At 50.7% G+C, this 16346-nt stretch overlaps 1 protein-coding gene across 8 annotated transcripts in view; it reads left to right on the top strand.

Moving 5' to 3' along the window:
- The window catches only part of LOC147013515 (SH3 and multiple ankyrin repeat domains protein 3-like), a 522196-nt gene that overhangs the window by 132206 nt on the left and 373644 nt on the right, over window positions 1–16346 (top strand). For all 8 annotated transcript variants that reach the window (XR_015051346.1, XR_015051345.1, XM_085855370.1 and 5 more), the window contains one exon: window positions 16147–16255. Coding sequence is in view for 6 of the 8 variants with exons in the window: in XM_085855370.1 (XP_085711496.1) it covers window positions 16147–16255 (109 nt within the window). In the remaining 2 variants the exon portion in view is untranslated. The remainder of the gene's footprint in view (window positions 1–16146; window positions 16256–16346) is intronic.

Here is a 16346-nt window from a genome sequence, read left to right on the forward strand (position 1 = left end):
TGTTCCGTCTCTTGGATGGACTTCAAATCCCTTTCTCTCCCACCCTCTCCCTCTATCTCTCCCACTCCTCTCCCTCTCTCCCACCCCTCGCACTCTCACTCTCTCTCTCTCACCCACTCCTCTCGCTCTCTCACCTCTCTCTCTCTCTCACTTCTCTCCCACCCCTCTCCCTCTCTCACCCTCTCTCTCTCTCTCTCTCTCTCTCTCTCTCTCTCTCTCTCTCTCTCTCTCTCTCTCTCTCTCTCTCTCTCTCTCTCTCTCTCTCTCTCTCTCTCACACACCCCTCTTCATCTCTCTCCCACCCTTCTCCCTCTCCCTCTCTCCCACCCCGTTCGCTCTGTCTCTCTCTCCCACATCTCTCTCCCACTCCTCTCGCTCTCTCTCACCCCTCTCCCTCTCTCACCCCTCTCCCTCTCTCACCCCTCTCCCTCTCTCACCCCTCTCCCTCTCTCACCCCTCTCCCTCTCTCACCCCTCTCCCTCTCTCACCCCTCTCCCCCTCTCCCTCTCTCACCCCTCTCCCTCTCTAACCCCTCTCCCTCCCTCTCCCACACCTCTCCCTCTCTTCCACTCCTCTCCCTCTCTCTCTCCCACTCCTCTCCCTCTCTCTTTCTCTCCCTCTCTCTCCCACCCCTCTCCCTCTCTCTCCCACCCCTCTCCCTCTCTCTCCCACCCCTCTCCCTCTCTCTCCCACCCCTCTCGCTCTCTTTCTCCCACCCCTCTCCCACCTCTCTCTCTCCCACCTCTCTCTCTCCCACCCCTTCTCTCTCTCTCTCGCACCCCTCTCACTCTCTCACCTCCCCTCTCTCTCTCTCTCCCACCCCTCTTATCCTCTCTCTCCTACCCCTCTTGCTCTCTCTCTCTCCCACCCCTCTCGCTCTCTCTCTCCCACTCTCTCCCCTCTCTCTCTCACCCCTCTCCCTCTCATCCCTGTCACTTTCTCTCCCACCCCTCTCCATCTCTCTCCCACCCCTCTCCCTCTCTCTCTCCCCACCCCTCTTGCTCTCTCACCCCTCTCCCTCTCTCTCCCACACCTCTCCCCCTCTCTCTATCCCACCCTCTCCCTCTCTCTCTCCCACTCCTCTCCCTCTCTCCCACCCCTCTCACTCTCTCTCCCACCCCTCTCACTCTCTCTCTCCCACCCCTCTCACTCTCTCTCTCTCCCACCCCTCTCACTCTCTCTCTCTCCCACTGCTCTCTCTCTCTCCTACCCCTCTCACCCTCTCTCTCTCCTACCCCTCTCACCCTCTCTCTCTCCCACTCCTCTCGCTCTCTCAACCCTCTCTCTCTCCCACTCCTCTCGCTCTCTCACCCCTCTCTCTCCCACTCCTCTCGCTCTCTCACCCCCTCTCTCTCCCACCCCTCTCGCTCTCTCACCCCTCTCTCTCTCCCACCCCTCTCGCTCTCTCACCCCCTCTCTCTCTCTCCCACCCCTCTCGCTCTCTCATCCCTCTCTCTCTCTCATCCCTATCCCTTTCTCTCCCACCCTCTCCCTCTATCTCTCCCACTCCTCTCCCTCTCTCCCACCCCTCGCACTCTCACTCTCTCTCTCTCTCACCCACTCCTCTCGCTCTCTCACCTCTCTCTCTCTCTCTCTCTCTCTCTCTCTCTCTCTCTCTCTCTCTCTCTCTCTCTCTCTCTCTCTCCCACTCCTCTCGCTCTCTCAACCCCTCTCTCTGTCCCACCCCTCTCGCTCTCTCACCCCTCTCTCTCTCCCACCCCTCTCTCTCTCCCACCCATCTCGCTCCTCACCCCTCTCTCTCCCACCCCTCTCCCTCTCTCTCACCCCTCTCTCTCATCCCTATCCCTTTCTCTCCCACCCTTCTCTCTCTCTCTCCCACCTCCCTCCCTACCCCTGCTCCCCCTGCCTCTGTTTCGGATTGATGCTTTCATTTTGAATTTAAAACTGCTTCCCCATGGTGTAGTATGTATGAATCAGATTCAGAGTGAGCCATTCAGAGGGATGCAAAGGTCACTGCCTGTGCGAGCATGCATGCATACAGGCAGGCCTTTACCAGGTAGATAGCGTGGATTTTTATATGTTCCCGCCCGGTTGTTATTATCGATCCCGGTAGTTAGAAAGAAAATGTTACTGTTTGGGTGCATTTTATCACCCTTCCCTTCCCCTCATCTCACGCTGCCTTCCCTTCCCTGCTCCTCACACTGCTTTCCTTTCCCCTCACGCTGCCTTCCCTTCCCTTCATGCTGCCTTACCTTCTCTTTCTCTCACACTGCCTTCCCTTTCCCTCACGCTGAATTCCCATCCCATCACACTGCCTCCCCCCTCCCCTCATGCTTACCTCCTCCAAAACTTCCTTCCCTCTCCACTCCCCATGGACATCTCCCAGCAGTCTCCACATGCTGTTTTAACATATCCTATTTCGTTCAATCCTGTAATACCTGTAATTCATGTAAATACTTCTTAAAAAAAAAAAATTAAAAAATCATTTTAAGAATGTTTTTAAACTGTTGTCTCTCTTTCACAAATGTGACGTGTGTTCTTTTCAACCAGGATATATGTCTTCTTCTTCAAATGATTTTTTTTCTGATGGTTTTGTCTGTTCTGCACCTTGTCCACAATACTCACCCCCTCTCCCCAACCCACTCACCCCTGTATTAACTCGGGGGGGGGGGTGGGGTGGGGGGTGGGGTGGACACTTATCCAACCAAGATATTCTAGTTTTGTACTTTTAATTAATTTTCTGAAATTTGAACAATTTGCTTTTCACTTGGAAATTGTGGGTTATGATATGTAAATAAAGGTTGAAAGAGTCTGATTTAATGCATTTTAATTCCAGGCTATAAGGCAACAAAAGGTGAACATTTTGAAAGGGGGTGGAGACTTTCTATCGGCACTTATTTTAAACACTCGTGTAAAGGTAATAAAGAGTTTTATTTCAAAACAAATTCTAACAACAAAGTTAAGTCCAAAACATCCCATTTATTTGTGGAAAAGAACCTCGAGGAGATGCGCACCATTTCGTCTGACACATTCCTCCAATCTTGGACGCCAATTATATTCATGATGTTCTGCAACATAGCCACCTCAATATCATTGCTTTTGCATCTGATGTTTTCCTTAAGCTCATGAAGAGTTTGTGGATTGTTAACATACACTTTGTCCTTTAGATATGACAGAGCTGTTTGAGAAATTCTTAAGGCTGATGCATGCTTTCGGCTGGAGCGATGCGGACTTCTCAAAATTGACTCCCTTACATGCTCAATGTTTTGTGCCGTTCTTACTGATTTGGGTGCTCCTGGCAGTATCTCTTTTAAAGTTGAATCAGTCCTCTCAAACTTCTGAACCCATAACTTGATAGCACGAACAGATGGCATATTTCCATGACGTTGAACATTGAAATGGACTTTGAATTGACGTTGTGCAGCAGTTGCACGATCATTATTCTTGTAAAAAGCTTTGATAGTGAAAGCACGTTCTTCACCCGACCAGTTCCACATGGTCACTCAAGTGTTTTGCCTGCAAAAAATAAAACGAAATCCGTTAAAAAGAAATATGATAATAATAATTATAATAATAATTTAAAAAATGCATGTTATGTACTTCAATATCATGAATGAATTTATTTTGAAAGACAATTTTTTGTTTCCTTCACACATATTTCAAAAATGACCATATTCCTGGCTCACTCTGTATTTACAGATGTTGCCTCTGCATAACTCTGAGAGGATTGCTTGTCTCAAGAGACCATGTACGCCGTCTACAACCCTTAACTCGGGCTGTATCTTTGCACCCAAAGTCGGTTTTGCATGTAAAGCATTGCAAACAGGGAACTGTGCCTGCGATTCGACTACGTGTCGGTTAATTAATTGGCCGAGCAAACCAATGCTGCGTTCCGCATTATGTGGGCTCCCATTACAATTGTGAAATCAGACCAATCGCTCCTGGGACCAATATATGTATATATATATATATATATATATATATATATATATATATATATATATATATATATATATATATATATATATATATATATATATTGTTACGAATCTATGCCTGCCCGGCGTGCGAGTGACCGCGTTAACTAATGACGGCCGCTCGCCCACCAAACGGACAATTCAGTCGTGACTTTCTGGAACAACGCCAGAAACCAGTCACGGGTGGGTTTTTAATCCCACCACGGCCCAGTCCGTATTCTACGCGTGCGAAATAGGGTCAATCGCCGAATATCGATATACCTAAGTACCCGCGCGGGTAACCTACTGAGGGACCGTACCTCGGCGAAGGCCTGCTTGGACACGAACCGCTTCAGCGGTCCGTTCCGTTCTGGGATAACCGAGCGGGTATTATCGCCAGACCTCGCCGGACCCGATTCTATTTTACAGTTATTTAAAAACCAACTAATATTCCGCAATACAAGATGGCATTTCAATGGGGGAAAAATGACGTGACGAACGGGTAACATTCACACAAGCATATTTTTTATTTCTACACACATATACCAGAAAGCAATGAAAAACACTTGTACAGTCAACAAAAGCAAAACACGCATGCAGTTGTTTAATGAAGACTGCGGGACGGGGACAAAGACAAGGGCGAGGCGAAGCACTACAACCGTCTATGAGCAATTATATACAGTCACTTAACAGGTTTTTACTTTCAAGACACGGTGCCACAACATGCATTCGAAAGCAAAACCCCATGAAAAAAGATCACCCCCATAGACAGGGGAGTCAGACTGGGCCCGTGGGCCTTTATAACGTGGAGCCGTGTAGACCACAGCGGCTCCGCGAGGCCGCGCAGGTTACCTTCCTCGCTGGGCGACCCACGACGCTCTTTCCCCACGGCAGCTAGCGTAACCGCGGTCCGGCTCAGGCCTTGTCGTACGGGCCCCGGCCGGCAATGCCTGAGAGGAACGAACGGGCCTTCGCTCTTTTTGAGTTGATGCTCTCTTTAAGAGCCCGTCTGTCCCTCGTGCTGCTCGGACTCTCCCGACGCCCGATCACCTCGGACCGTTCGGAGCTGGTTGGTGAGTTCTCTCCGGCTCGTACATGAGCGTGCAGGTCTACTCGGCATAGCAGGCAGGGCTGCGCTCCCAGCTCGCGTCTCCTCCTGGTGTCCGAACCTCTCCACCGACTGAAGTCTCCAAGCGCCAGGCTCCAGACTTCCGCGCAGCCCCTCAACCTCTCCAGACTTGCCTCCAGACCCGACTTGACTCGACTCGTTGAACTGTTGCTCTGCGCGGTCTTTTGTAGGGCTGGTGAGACGAGATCTGATCTCCGCCTTCTCACCTCTGACCTCTGACCTCTGCGTGGAAAGCGGACGTCACGGAAATCACCAACCCTCTGGATCCGATTCTCCGAGAGCGAGCCGACGTGTTTGAAATCATCACCCTTCGACCCCCACAGGCCCCGGCCCTTTCTCTAACGTGATCCGTTTTCCGAGGCGAAGCTTCCACACAGAGCGGACGTGGTAGAAATCACCAGACTTGCGCTCACAAAGAAACCCCCCGCGTTGGTTTGCAGCGACGCTGTTCGCTGGGGACTCGCCGTGGCTGGTGCAAAGATGGCGTCGTTTCGGAGACGAAGCTGAAGCAATGTTTGTTTTGTGGAGATGTTGACGGTTGCTGGCGGAGTGGTGAGGATGGCGTGGTTGTTGAGAGGCAGGTGTGGTTGTGGTTGTTGTGAAGCGGTTGATGAGAGTGATGTTGGTGGTTGGTCCAAAACAACGATAGTGAAAGAAAAACGGCTATCTCAAAGATCACAGCCCTGTGACACGAATAAATCCAATTAAACAATGGTGGGTAAATCTAACTGAACACAGACTTATCAATCTAACTGAACTGAGGACCTTTATGGTGTTTTGCGAATTTCCACAGCCATAACACTACTCCCTCCCCTTTTTACAGACTCGTCCCGAGTTGTCGAATTTTCGTGTGCCATCGTGTGTAAGGTTCCCCTCGTACGTTTTACCTTCGGATCCCTGAGTGCGACATTTAGTGTATTCGTGTCCCAAAAATAAATAACCTACGGGCAGAGTAACTAACTAAACAAACCCACTCATACAGATGACTTAAATAAATTGCCGGCGCTACGACACACATGTAGGGGGGAAGCAACTCATGTACAATTTTACCCTTAACTTAACTTATACATTTTACACTACACCATGGCCCAGGATTGATGGACTCTGCAGGAAAAGAAAAACAGGAGCCAGGCAACTCACACGCAGTCTCTGGCTCATGAACAATTGCAGGTGACAGGGAATGTGGCCGGCTGCTCAAGCGCAGTCCTAGGCCTTCCCCGTGAAATGAGCGCAGTGAACACAAGCGGTGCACGGGCTGCCAGTGCAGTCCCGTGTGCGGCTGCCTACAGGGCAGTCCCTGCAGAACGCGTGATGATCTGACTCAAGCAAAAAAACGGTGCACGGGCTGCCGGTGCAGTCCCGTGATGCGGCTGCCTACAGGGCAGTCCCTGCAGAACGCTCGATGATCCTGGCACAAGCAAACACAAACAATGAATGGATGGATGGATGAAACACACGGTGCACGAGCAGCCAATGCAGTCCCGTGATGCAGCTGCCTTCAGGGCAGTCCCTGCAGCACGCACGATGATCCTGGTGCACATGGTAATGAATAGAATGGGGCCAATGCAACAACAAGGGCTGGCAGGCATGGGGTCAAGGCAAAGGCAGGCAGACAAGGCATGGCAAGGCAAAACAAGGCAGTTGTAGCAAAATAGCCGGCAGATGAACTGGCCGGCACAGGCCTTGCAGCAAAACAGCCGGCAGATGAATGACCGGCACAGGCCTTGCAGCAAAACAGCCGGCAGATGACCTGGCCGGCACAGGCCTTGCAGAAAAACAGCCGGCAGATGAACTGGCCGGCGCAGGCCTTGCAGCAAAACAGCCGGCAGATGAATGACCTGCACAGGCCTTGCAGCAAAACAGCTGGCAGATGAATGACCGGCACAGGCCTTGCAGTAATGAGGTTCGTGTGGGGAGTGCGTTGGTGCTAGCCACTCAGAAGGCGGGCTCGGACCTACCCTACTGTCTCCCTCCAAACCTATTGCCTTTGCCTGTCTCTGTCCATACCCACCCCCTTAATTTGCAAAAAATCCCCAAATTTAGCCCCAACTTATTTTTTTTTTTTTATTTCCCCAATATAAATCGTCTCCCTCACCCCCTTTATTTTCTCTGTCCGGCTAACCTATCATGTCTCCTAGCCTACTCCCAACCTCTACGTTCCCTTCCTAGAGGGGAATAAGGGAGAGCTCGTGTCCTGTGTCGAGGCCCAATCTAAGCCTCAGAATGGTCTCCTCAGATTTCAGCGATCTCAACCCAAGGTGGGTCCAGCAGCCCACAACGAGAGCAAAGGGATGGATGGTGCGGAGGGGTACACTTCCTATCTACCCTAACCATTTAACTGTTAACCTACCCCGGGGTTTTCCAAAAGCGCCTCTCGCTAAAACTATCGGTTCTAACAACCAAGATTCCCGTCGCCTGTGTTGGTGTCCTCACAATTTCGGGCCTCGCCCTTGAATTTTCCTCCCGTGCCCTCACACGGTCTCATGGCTGGGACGCGTGGCTCCCTTGGCAGGAACCACCCTCTGCCGATTCTCCAACGATAGCACCCCCGGGCACTACACTGTCTCCGAGCCTACCAGCTCCCTAAACACTGGGGAGTGCCCTCCCTGGTGACTCCCCTGAAACGCTCACATGGCAGGCTGGCGCCCCGGGCCCCTTCCCTGGGTGCCCGTGCCCAATGCACTGCCCACGCGGCCAATGGCGCCCTGGGCCCCGCATCATGCGGGCCCACCCGTGCCCATTACGCTATCCTGGCCCCCCATGGACCCTTGGCCTACCGTGGCCGACTAGCCCGGTGCCCGGGGTACCCAGTAAGTGATACTCACCGTTCGCAGCCACGCTCCCAGCCCGTCAACAGGGCTCCTGCACCCCTCCAAATGGGTTTCGAGCCTACTTTCCCAACAACAACAAAACGACCTTCATTTTGTCAATTTGACTAACCCCCTAACTCACTCTATACTGACCCCGGGGTCCTTTTGGTGGGAATCACTCCTCCCCCCAATCACTCATCACACCATGCATTCCACATTTGCTCCATACACTCAGGCCCGCTGGCCTCACTCACTCACCAAGTACATTTTTCATTTCACACCTCATCTCTCACATCGCTGATCACTGCCATTCTTCTCACTAATTCCCATAACTACCTCGTGCTCCCTCGTCGTCCCTTAAACTACAGCACATCCCATTTATGCTACGTAGCTAAGCTACGTCCCCTCTACACACTCAAAGTCTGTCTTTGTCCTCAAAATAATCCTATTTCCCATCCTAAATCTAAACTGAATCCCTCTACCTAATCCATTCCACGGGCCCCATGAGGACTTGTCCCTGCCCCATGGAGCCCGGTCTAACTAAGCTTACCCTTCCCCCTGACAAGTTCCATCCTGTGCCCCTGGCCAAGGGGTCTTCCACCCCTGCCCAGGGAATCCTGTTCACCCGAAGCGAGGCTTGCTTTTTTTTTTTTAAATGCGCCACCAGCGCGGAAACTCGCAACCTGCGCTTTCTCCCCGTGATGTCATGGCGGCTGCTCGCGCTTCCCGCACCTCGTCCCTCCTCGGACGGTACCATCCGGCAGGGATTTCCCCTCCTGCCGGATTCCAACCATGCAGCCACGACGTCACCCTGCGCATTAAAAGCAAGCCTCGCGTTTCGAGGGGTTCCCCACGCGAACACATGTGCTCTACTCGTCGGAGCTTCACAAACACGCTCGCGTGGAGAACCCATCTGGTCCAAATCCACATCCAGCCTACCTTCTGTCCGTCCGCGGGATCGGCTAATCCACCGCGTGCGTTTATGGACCGGGCTTCACTCCCGCAGGCACGCACGTGGCGGCCTCGTGCGTAGCACAGTACGGACCCCATGCGCGCTGCCATGCAAACCCCGCACGGTTCCCGAAATAGCTACGGCCGCTATTCGGCCTTTGTCCACCGTCAGGCTCCATTGTCGCCGCACTCTGGCGCACGCACTACCGCGTTGCATGAGGCTCACACACCTCAAGATGACACTCACACCGGGAGATGCGGTTGCATGTTCCCGCATGCCGACTGCCATCTCCCTCGCATACAGCGACCTCACACACACGGTCTCTCTCACACACGGCCGTTCACTCACGCATGCCCTTTTACTCGCACACGTGGTTCCACTCACACACGGCCTTTCACTTGCACAGGGGGTTTCACTCACACACACCTTTTTACTCACCCTCGCCATTTCACTCGCACACGCTGTCTCTTCCACACACGGTGCTTCATCCACACACGGCGTTTCATCCACACTCGGTGTGCTGGGAGGCACGCACTTCGGCTCACTCGCAACCTCGCACACCATTCTACTCGTACACGGCCTTTCACTCACGCCATGCATGCGTTGCAGCACACATTTCGCCACATTCGTGAACATACACCATGAAACCACACACACCGGAACAACCACGCTGGGAATCAGCACCACCACCAGGGCTCCCGGGGCCTTCACACCCCCCAAGCTCATTGTGTACCCGTCAACAGCACTCGCCCCTCCTAACTCGCTCAGCATGACCGGACTCACCTGGTCGTGATCTGCTTCAAAGGGGGCATACTCCCTCCCCTTGTTTCTGAAGGAGGCTATCCGGCTGCTTGCACCGGGTCAAGTTACATACCCCGAGCTCCCCCTCATTGTACTCCACTACCTCCATGTGTGTGTGCTCGTGTTTCACCCCATCTTTATTGTGTAGTCTCTCCTCTACTTTTCCTATCTCCCGAGTCTCTATACATTTTATTTCTGTTGTCTCTTCGTGTCTATTTAATTCAGTCTCGACTCGGTCTATCTCCTGTCTCTGGCAATACTTCTATTTCCTTCTTTGTCTCTGTTATTATTTGTGTCTCCTTTATCAGGGTTTGCCCTAATTGTTCTCTCATCCGACGAGTGGTGTCAATCAAGTCCTGCACCACTAACATTACTCCTTGTGGTGCTGTCACACATCCCACCTTATTGTGCCGTTCTACTTCCTGGCTCCTTTTGAGTCGTTCTTCCTCTCTGAGCTTTTTGAGTTGTTCGTTCTCTTTCCGGAGTTTTTCCATCTCTGTGGACTCAAATTTTGCTCTCTCCTTGAGTTAGTTAACTTCAAACTCGTTTTCTTTGTGTTTTCTATTCCGCCGTCTCTCATGTTCTTCATTCTCCAATCTCATAGTTTCCCTCAATTGGTTGATCTCCCTTTCCTGTTTCATTTCTTGTTTTTTCACTATCTCCTCATACTCCAACCTTGCTTTTTCTTTCAATTGGTCAACCTCAAATTCATGTTCTTTTTGTTTTCTATCCCACTGTCTCTCATGTTCTTCCTTCTCCAATCTCATAGTTTCCCTCAATTGGTTAATCTCCCTTTCCTGTTTCATTCCTTGTTCTCCAACTCCAACCTTGTTTTTCCTTTTGTTGTTCAGTTTCAAATTCCTACTCTTTTTGCTTTTTATTCCACTGTCTCTCTTGTTCCTTATTCTGCAATCTCGTTGTTTCATTTAATTGGTTAATTTCCCTTTCCTGGTTCATTCCTTGTTCTTTTTGTTTCTTATTCCACTGCTTCTCTTGTTCCTCCTGCAATCTCATCATTTCCCTCAATTGGTTAATTTCCCTTTCTGGTTCATTCCTTGTTCTTTTTGTTTCTTATTCCACTGCTTCTCTTGTTCCTCATTCTTTAATCTGGCCTTGGCTTCCAGCTGTTTGATCTGCACAGTGTGGTTCCTTAACGTTTCATTCTCCGTTCTCGTTCTTTCCTCTCTTAACATCCTCAGTTCGTTTTGTAATTCTCTCTTTCTGCTTTGGTGTTTCACTAACTCAGAAGTTTTTTTTTTCCATAATTCCCTTCTCGTCTCCTCACCTTCTTTGCATGCTTACTCCCTCAATTCGTCCCTTTTCTTACTGTACTCCTTTAGTTTTTCCTGCCATTCCTTTTCTATTTTTTATCTTCCCTTCCAGCGTTTCTCTTTTTATCTGGCCTGCCCTTACCTCTCGCTTCAGTAGTTCCAATTCCCCATCTTGTTTGCGTTTTTCCTTTTCTAGCTTTGTTTTCCTTTCTCCTTCCTCCCTCATTTCTTCCTGTAGTTCTTCGAACTGTTTTGACTTTTCCAGCAATTCTTCCGTCCTTTCCTCCAGATGTTCCTCTCCTCTTTTTATCTTCCGTTCTAGGCTTTCTCTTTCCTGATTGCCTGTTCTTACCTCTTCCTTCAGATGTTCCAATTCCAAATCGTGTTCACTTCTTTCCTTTTCCCAGCTTTTTTTCCATTCTTCCCTCAATTTGCATGCTTCTTCCATTCTTTCGTTCATTCTCTTATTCAGTTCGCTCTCCTGTTCCAACACAAGGGTAAGCCGCTCTACTCTCATCTCTCCTCCAGCTATTACTTCGCCTATGTTGGCCAAGTGCTTCTCCAGCTCCCGAATTAGTTCCTGCGCATTGGCCAATTGTTGTGACTCCTTATGTACCCAATCCTCCTGAACCTCATCTACGCGCCGCCGTGCCTCGTCCAATTCAAAGGAAAACGAATGCAATTCCCCGATATAGTTGTCACCATTCCTCCACCGCTGCAAGGACTTCGACACTTGTCTCCAAAGCCCGTCAATGCATGCTCCGGCATCCTGCCACGCCTGCCATGGCGCCTGCCGCGACTACGTGGTCTGAATGGGTAGCTGGGAGCCCACGCCTCGCGTGGTGCCGTTTGTTGTGCTATTAATAGCAGCTCGCTCCGTGTTGCGCTGAGATGCGATCGCGCCGCTATTGTGCGACTTCGAGTTCGTTTGTCGGCAAAGTTCATGCTCAGTATATGAGGGTGAGCTCCCCCACTGAATAAAATTATTGGTGGGGTCATAAAAACAACCGTCCCGGGCCATGGATCCTCCATCAATACACATTTCTAAACCACCCTGCACCCGTTCGCCTTGAACCGCCATCTTGTTTGTCGGAATAAGTTTTTAAAACGCTCGAAATTTAATGGGAATTGAGGGTCGCTCCACACACCCCTGATGCGATTCCCGTTAATTTGATTGGAGGCGGGATGGATTTTAATCCCACACTCCTGAACACCAGTGTTACGAATCTACACCAGCCTGGAGTGCGAGTGACCGCGTTAACTAATAACGGCCACTCGCCCACCGAACGGACAATTCAGTCGTGACTTTCTGGAACAACGCCAGAAACCAGTCACGGGTGGGTTTTTAATCCCACCACAGCCCAGTCCGTATTCAACCCGCGCGAAATAGGGTCAATCGCCGAATATCGATATACCTAAGTACCCACGTGGGTAACCTATCGAGGGACCGTACCTCGGCGAAGGCCTGCTTGGACACGAACCGCTTAAGCGGTCCATTCCGTTCTGGGATAACCGAGCGGGTATTATCGCCAGACCTCGCCGGACCCGATTCTATTTATCGGTTATTTAAAAACCAACTAATATTCCGCAATACAAGATGGCATTTCAATGGGGGAAAAATGACATGACGAACGGGTAACATTCACACAAGCACATTTTTTTATTTCCACACACATATACCAGAAAGCAATGAAAAACACTTATACAGTCAACAAAAGCAAAACACGCATGCAGTTGTTTTATGAAGACTGCGGGACGGGGACAAAGACACGGGCAAGGCGAAGCACTACAACCGTCTATGAGCAATTATATACAGTCACTTAACAGGTTTTTACTTACAAGACATGGCGCCATAGCATGCATTCGAAAGCAAAACCCCAGGAAAAAATGACCACCCCCATAGACAGGGGAGTCAGACTGGGCCCGTGGGCCTTTATAACGTGGAGTCGTGTAGACCGCAGAGGCTCTGCAAGGCCGCGCAGGTTACCTTTCTCGCTGAGCGACCCACGACGCTTCTTCCCCACGGCAGCTAGCGTAACCGCGGTCCGGCTCAGGCCTGGTGGTACGGGCCCCGGCCGGCAATGCCTGAGAGGAACGAACAGGCCTTCGCTCTTTTTGAGTTGATGCTCTCTTTAAGAGCCCGTCCGTCCCTCACGCTGCTCGGACTGTCCCAAAGACCGATCACCTCGGACCGTTCGGAGCTGGTTGGCGAGTTCTCTCCGGCTCGTACACAAGCGCGCAGGTTTTTCGCGGCACAGCAGGCGGGGCTGCGCTCCCAGCCCACGTCTCCTCCTGGTGTCCGAACCTCTCCACCGACTGAAGGCTTCAAGCGCCAGGCTCCAGACTTCCGCGCAGCTCCTCGACCTCTCCAGACTCGCCTCCAGACCCGAATTGAATCGACTCGTTGAACTGGCGCTCTGCGCGGCCTTTTAATAGGGCTGGTGAGACGAGATCTGATCTCCGCCCTCTCACCTCTGACCTCTGACCTCTGCGCGCAAAGCGGACGTCGCGGAAATCACCGACCCTCTGGATCCGATTCTCCGAGAGCGAGCCGACGTGTTTGAAATCATCACCCTTCGAGCCCCACAGGCCCCGCCCTGTTCTCTCCTGTGATTCGTTTTCCGAGGCGAAGCTTCCACACAGAGCGGACGTGGTAGAAATCACCAGACTTGCGCTCACAACGAGACCCCCCGCGTCGGTATGCAGCGACGCTGTTCGCTGGGGACTTGCCGCGGCTGGTGCAAAGATGGCGTCATTTCGGAGAAGAAGGTGAGGCGATGTTTGTGGTGTGGAGATGTTGACGGTTGCTGGCGGAGTGGTGAGGATGTCGTGGTTGTTGAGAGGCAGGTGTGGTTGTGGTTGTTGTGAAGCGGTTGATGAGAGTGATGTTGGTGGTTGGTCCAAAACAACGGTAGTGAAAGAAAAACGGCTATCTCAATGATCATAGCCCTGTGATACGAATAAAGCCCATAAAACAACGGTGGGGAAATCTAACTGAACACAGACATTGATCTCACTGAACTAAGGACCTTTATGGTGTTCTGCGAATTTCCACAGGCGTAACACTATATAGATATACATATATGGCACCGCTTGGAGTGGGGTGGGAACGGGGCCCCCTTTTCGCACTTTCTCAGCGCGGGGGGGGGAGGGGGAAGGGGGGGAATTGTTGATGCTCTGGGGAAAGAGGATAGCTGGCTTGCTTGGGTCCCACGACGAGCGATTCCACTCCGAGCTCGTTGCCGACCGCTGTCTTCCTTGCCTCGGACCCGAGCTATTCGGCCTCTTCCCCAATTCTCCTCAGCCAACTGCAGCAAACCACCTGTACGCCCTGGCCTCCCGACTCACTCCGCGCTCCAACCCAATTCGACTGCGCTCCAAGCTCCAGGCTTCCCCTCTCTGCAGCTCCCCGACAGACTCCGAACCCCGACAGACTGCGAGCTCCACTCGGCTCTCCGACCTCTCCAGACTGACTTTTCCGAAAACCGCCTTGACTCTTCTCAAACTGACTGCCGCTGCCACACTCTGCCCTCCAAAAATCTGACTCTTCCGAGCCCGACTCGACCCTGCGCTCGGCACTTTATAGGCCGGCAGGAGAACCCATATGCAAATTTCTGGATCAGAACGAGCTCGGGGGTGGAGCCACGCTTGCCCATTGGACGGAGAAAAAGGGGCGTGAGTCTCCCCTGATCCTCGAATTTGCATATATCGATTCCACACCGACGCGCCTGGAGGCGGGGCCAAACCGCCCCGCGCTTGCTGATTGGACGGATCAGAAGTGGGCGTGTATCATTCCTGATCCGAATTCTCCTCGGAAAGGCCGCACTTTGCACTCGCGGTTTGGCGCGCGTCCCTTTCGAGGCCAGGACAGCCTGACGCTCGGCGTTCACAAGTGGTGCGGGAATGGCCGCAGAAGGAGAGGTGAAGGTGGTGGAGGGTTTATTGTGGTGGTTTATGGCCATGGCGACGTTTGGAATGGCGGTGATGCGATGTTTGCGGGAGTGAGTTGTGAAGGTGAAGGTCATGGCTGTTGGCGTTGTTGTTGTTGTGAAGCGGCGTTGCGGTTGGTGGTTGTTGTGTGATGGCGGTTGAGACGTGGTTGGTTCAAAATAAAGATAGAACAGAAAAACGGCTATCTCAAAGGGTGGCAGCCCGAATGAATCACATTTATTCCCTCTAAACAACGGGTTTGGGGCTAACTACACATGTACTTACAGAGATATCTCACCTACGGGACCTGAATGGTGGTTTGCGAATTTCCTCAACCGCAACAATATGTATATATATATATATATATATATATATATATATATATATATATATATATATATATATATATATATATATATATATATATATATATATATGCCCCCTTGTAACGTTAGATGATGTCATGCCCACACAGTTGTTTCTTTCTGTTTTTTTTTTTTTGTTAGGTGATCCTATACCACCAATGCACACATATTCTGTGCCTTAACGTACATGCCGAGATGATGGCTATGATAAATATGGTTTCATGTATTTAAGTGTCAGTCCTTTCCACTGCACTGAGGCTGGTAATTGCTCTGTTTCCATGATGAAGGGACTAGAAGGAGGGGAAGGGGGGGGGGTGGAAACTGTCTGAATAAACCAATTGTCAGAATAAAGCAACTGCCAAAATACAGGCAAAGATAAGCTAGGTAAATGTTGATGACCCCAATGCCAAAAAGCCTTTTTCTTATGGTGGTATTCCTCCGCCGATGTGATATGCTGCACATCTTTCCCTTTGTTCCATGCAATTAAGCACGACCTTACAGCAGGTGGCATGCCTTCATATGATTGGCCTGGCAGAGTCCAAGTCCCTCGTTATTTAAGGAGTTTATTAGGCAGTTTAAATGGGATTAATAGCAAACGTGTTGGTATTTTAAAGTGTTACTTTCGGATCGCTCTTTCAGGATGCACCAACTGGTATGAGACACATCACATGTCATGCAAGTCTGATGCTTAGACCGTGACCAGTTGTCGTTATTATGTGGAAGAGAAAATTGCCATGAATCAAGATAAATTATAGACAACAGGCTGCCAACCTTAGTGCTCAGAGAAATTCCAGTTGTGTGTCCATCTCTGTTTTCCATGTACATTTTAAAGGTGCAATGTTTGACCTTTGTACCAAATGGCTGTTCCTTTTTTTCTTCTGGTCTACCGATGTGAGCGTAGTGGTGAGATCAACGCTTTTTCTTTCAACAGGATTGGCCCAATTATCATTAGTTTCTCTTCATTTGTTTAGGTTAACCTGAGGAGGTTTATGGGTTATATCCAAAACCTATCACTGGAGAAGGCCAAGAAGATGCTCGACCGAGGGCTTGATCCAAATTTCCACGATCCTGACTCTGGAGGTAGGTTATTTAACCAGGTTAACATTCGGTTTTTTTTTTCTTCTTTTGTTGTTGAGGACTTGCTAATGCCAGGCTTGTTTACGTGATTCAT

Source organism: Eptatretus burgeri, chromosome 14 (assembly GCF_056783735.1).
Source record: "Eptatretus burgeri isolate ZD-2024b chromosome 14, Ebu_testis_v1, whole genome shotgun sequence".
In the NCBI taxonomy this organism is placed as follows: Eukaryota; Metazoa; Chordata; class Myxini; order Myxiniformes; family Myxinidae; genus Eptatretus; species Eptatretus burgeri.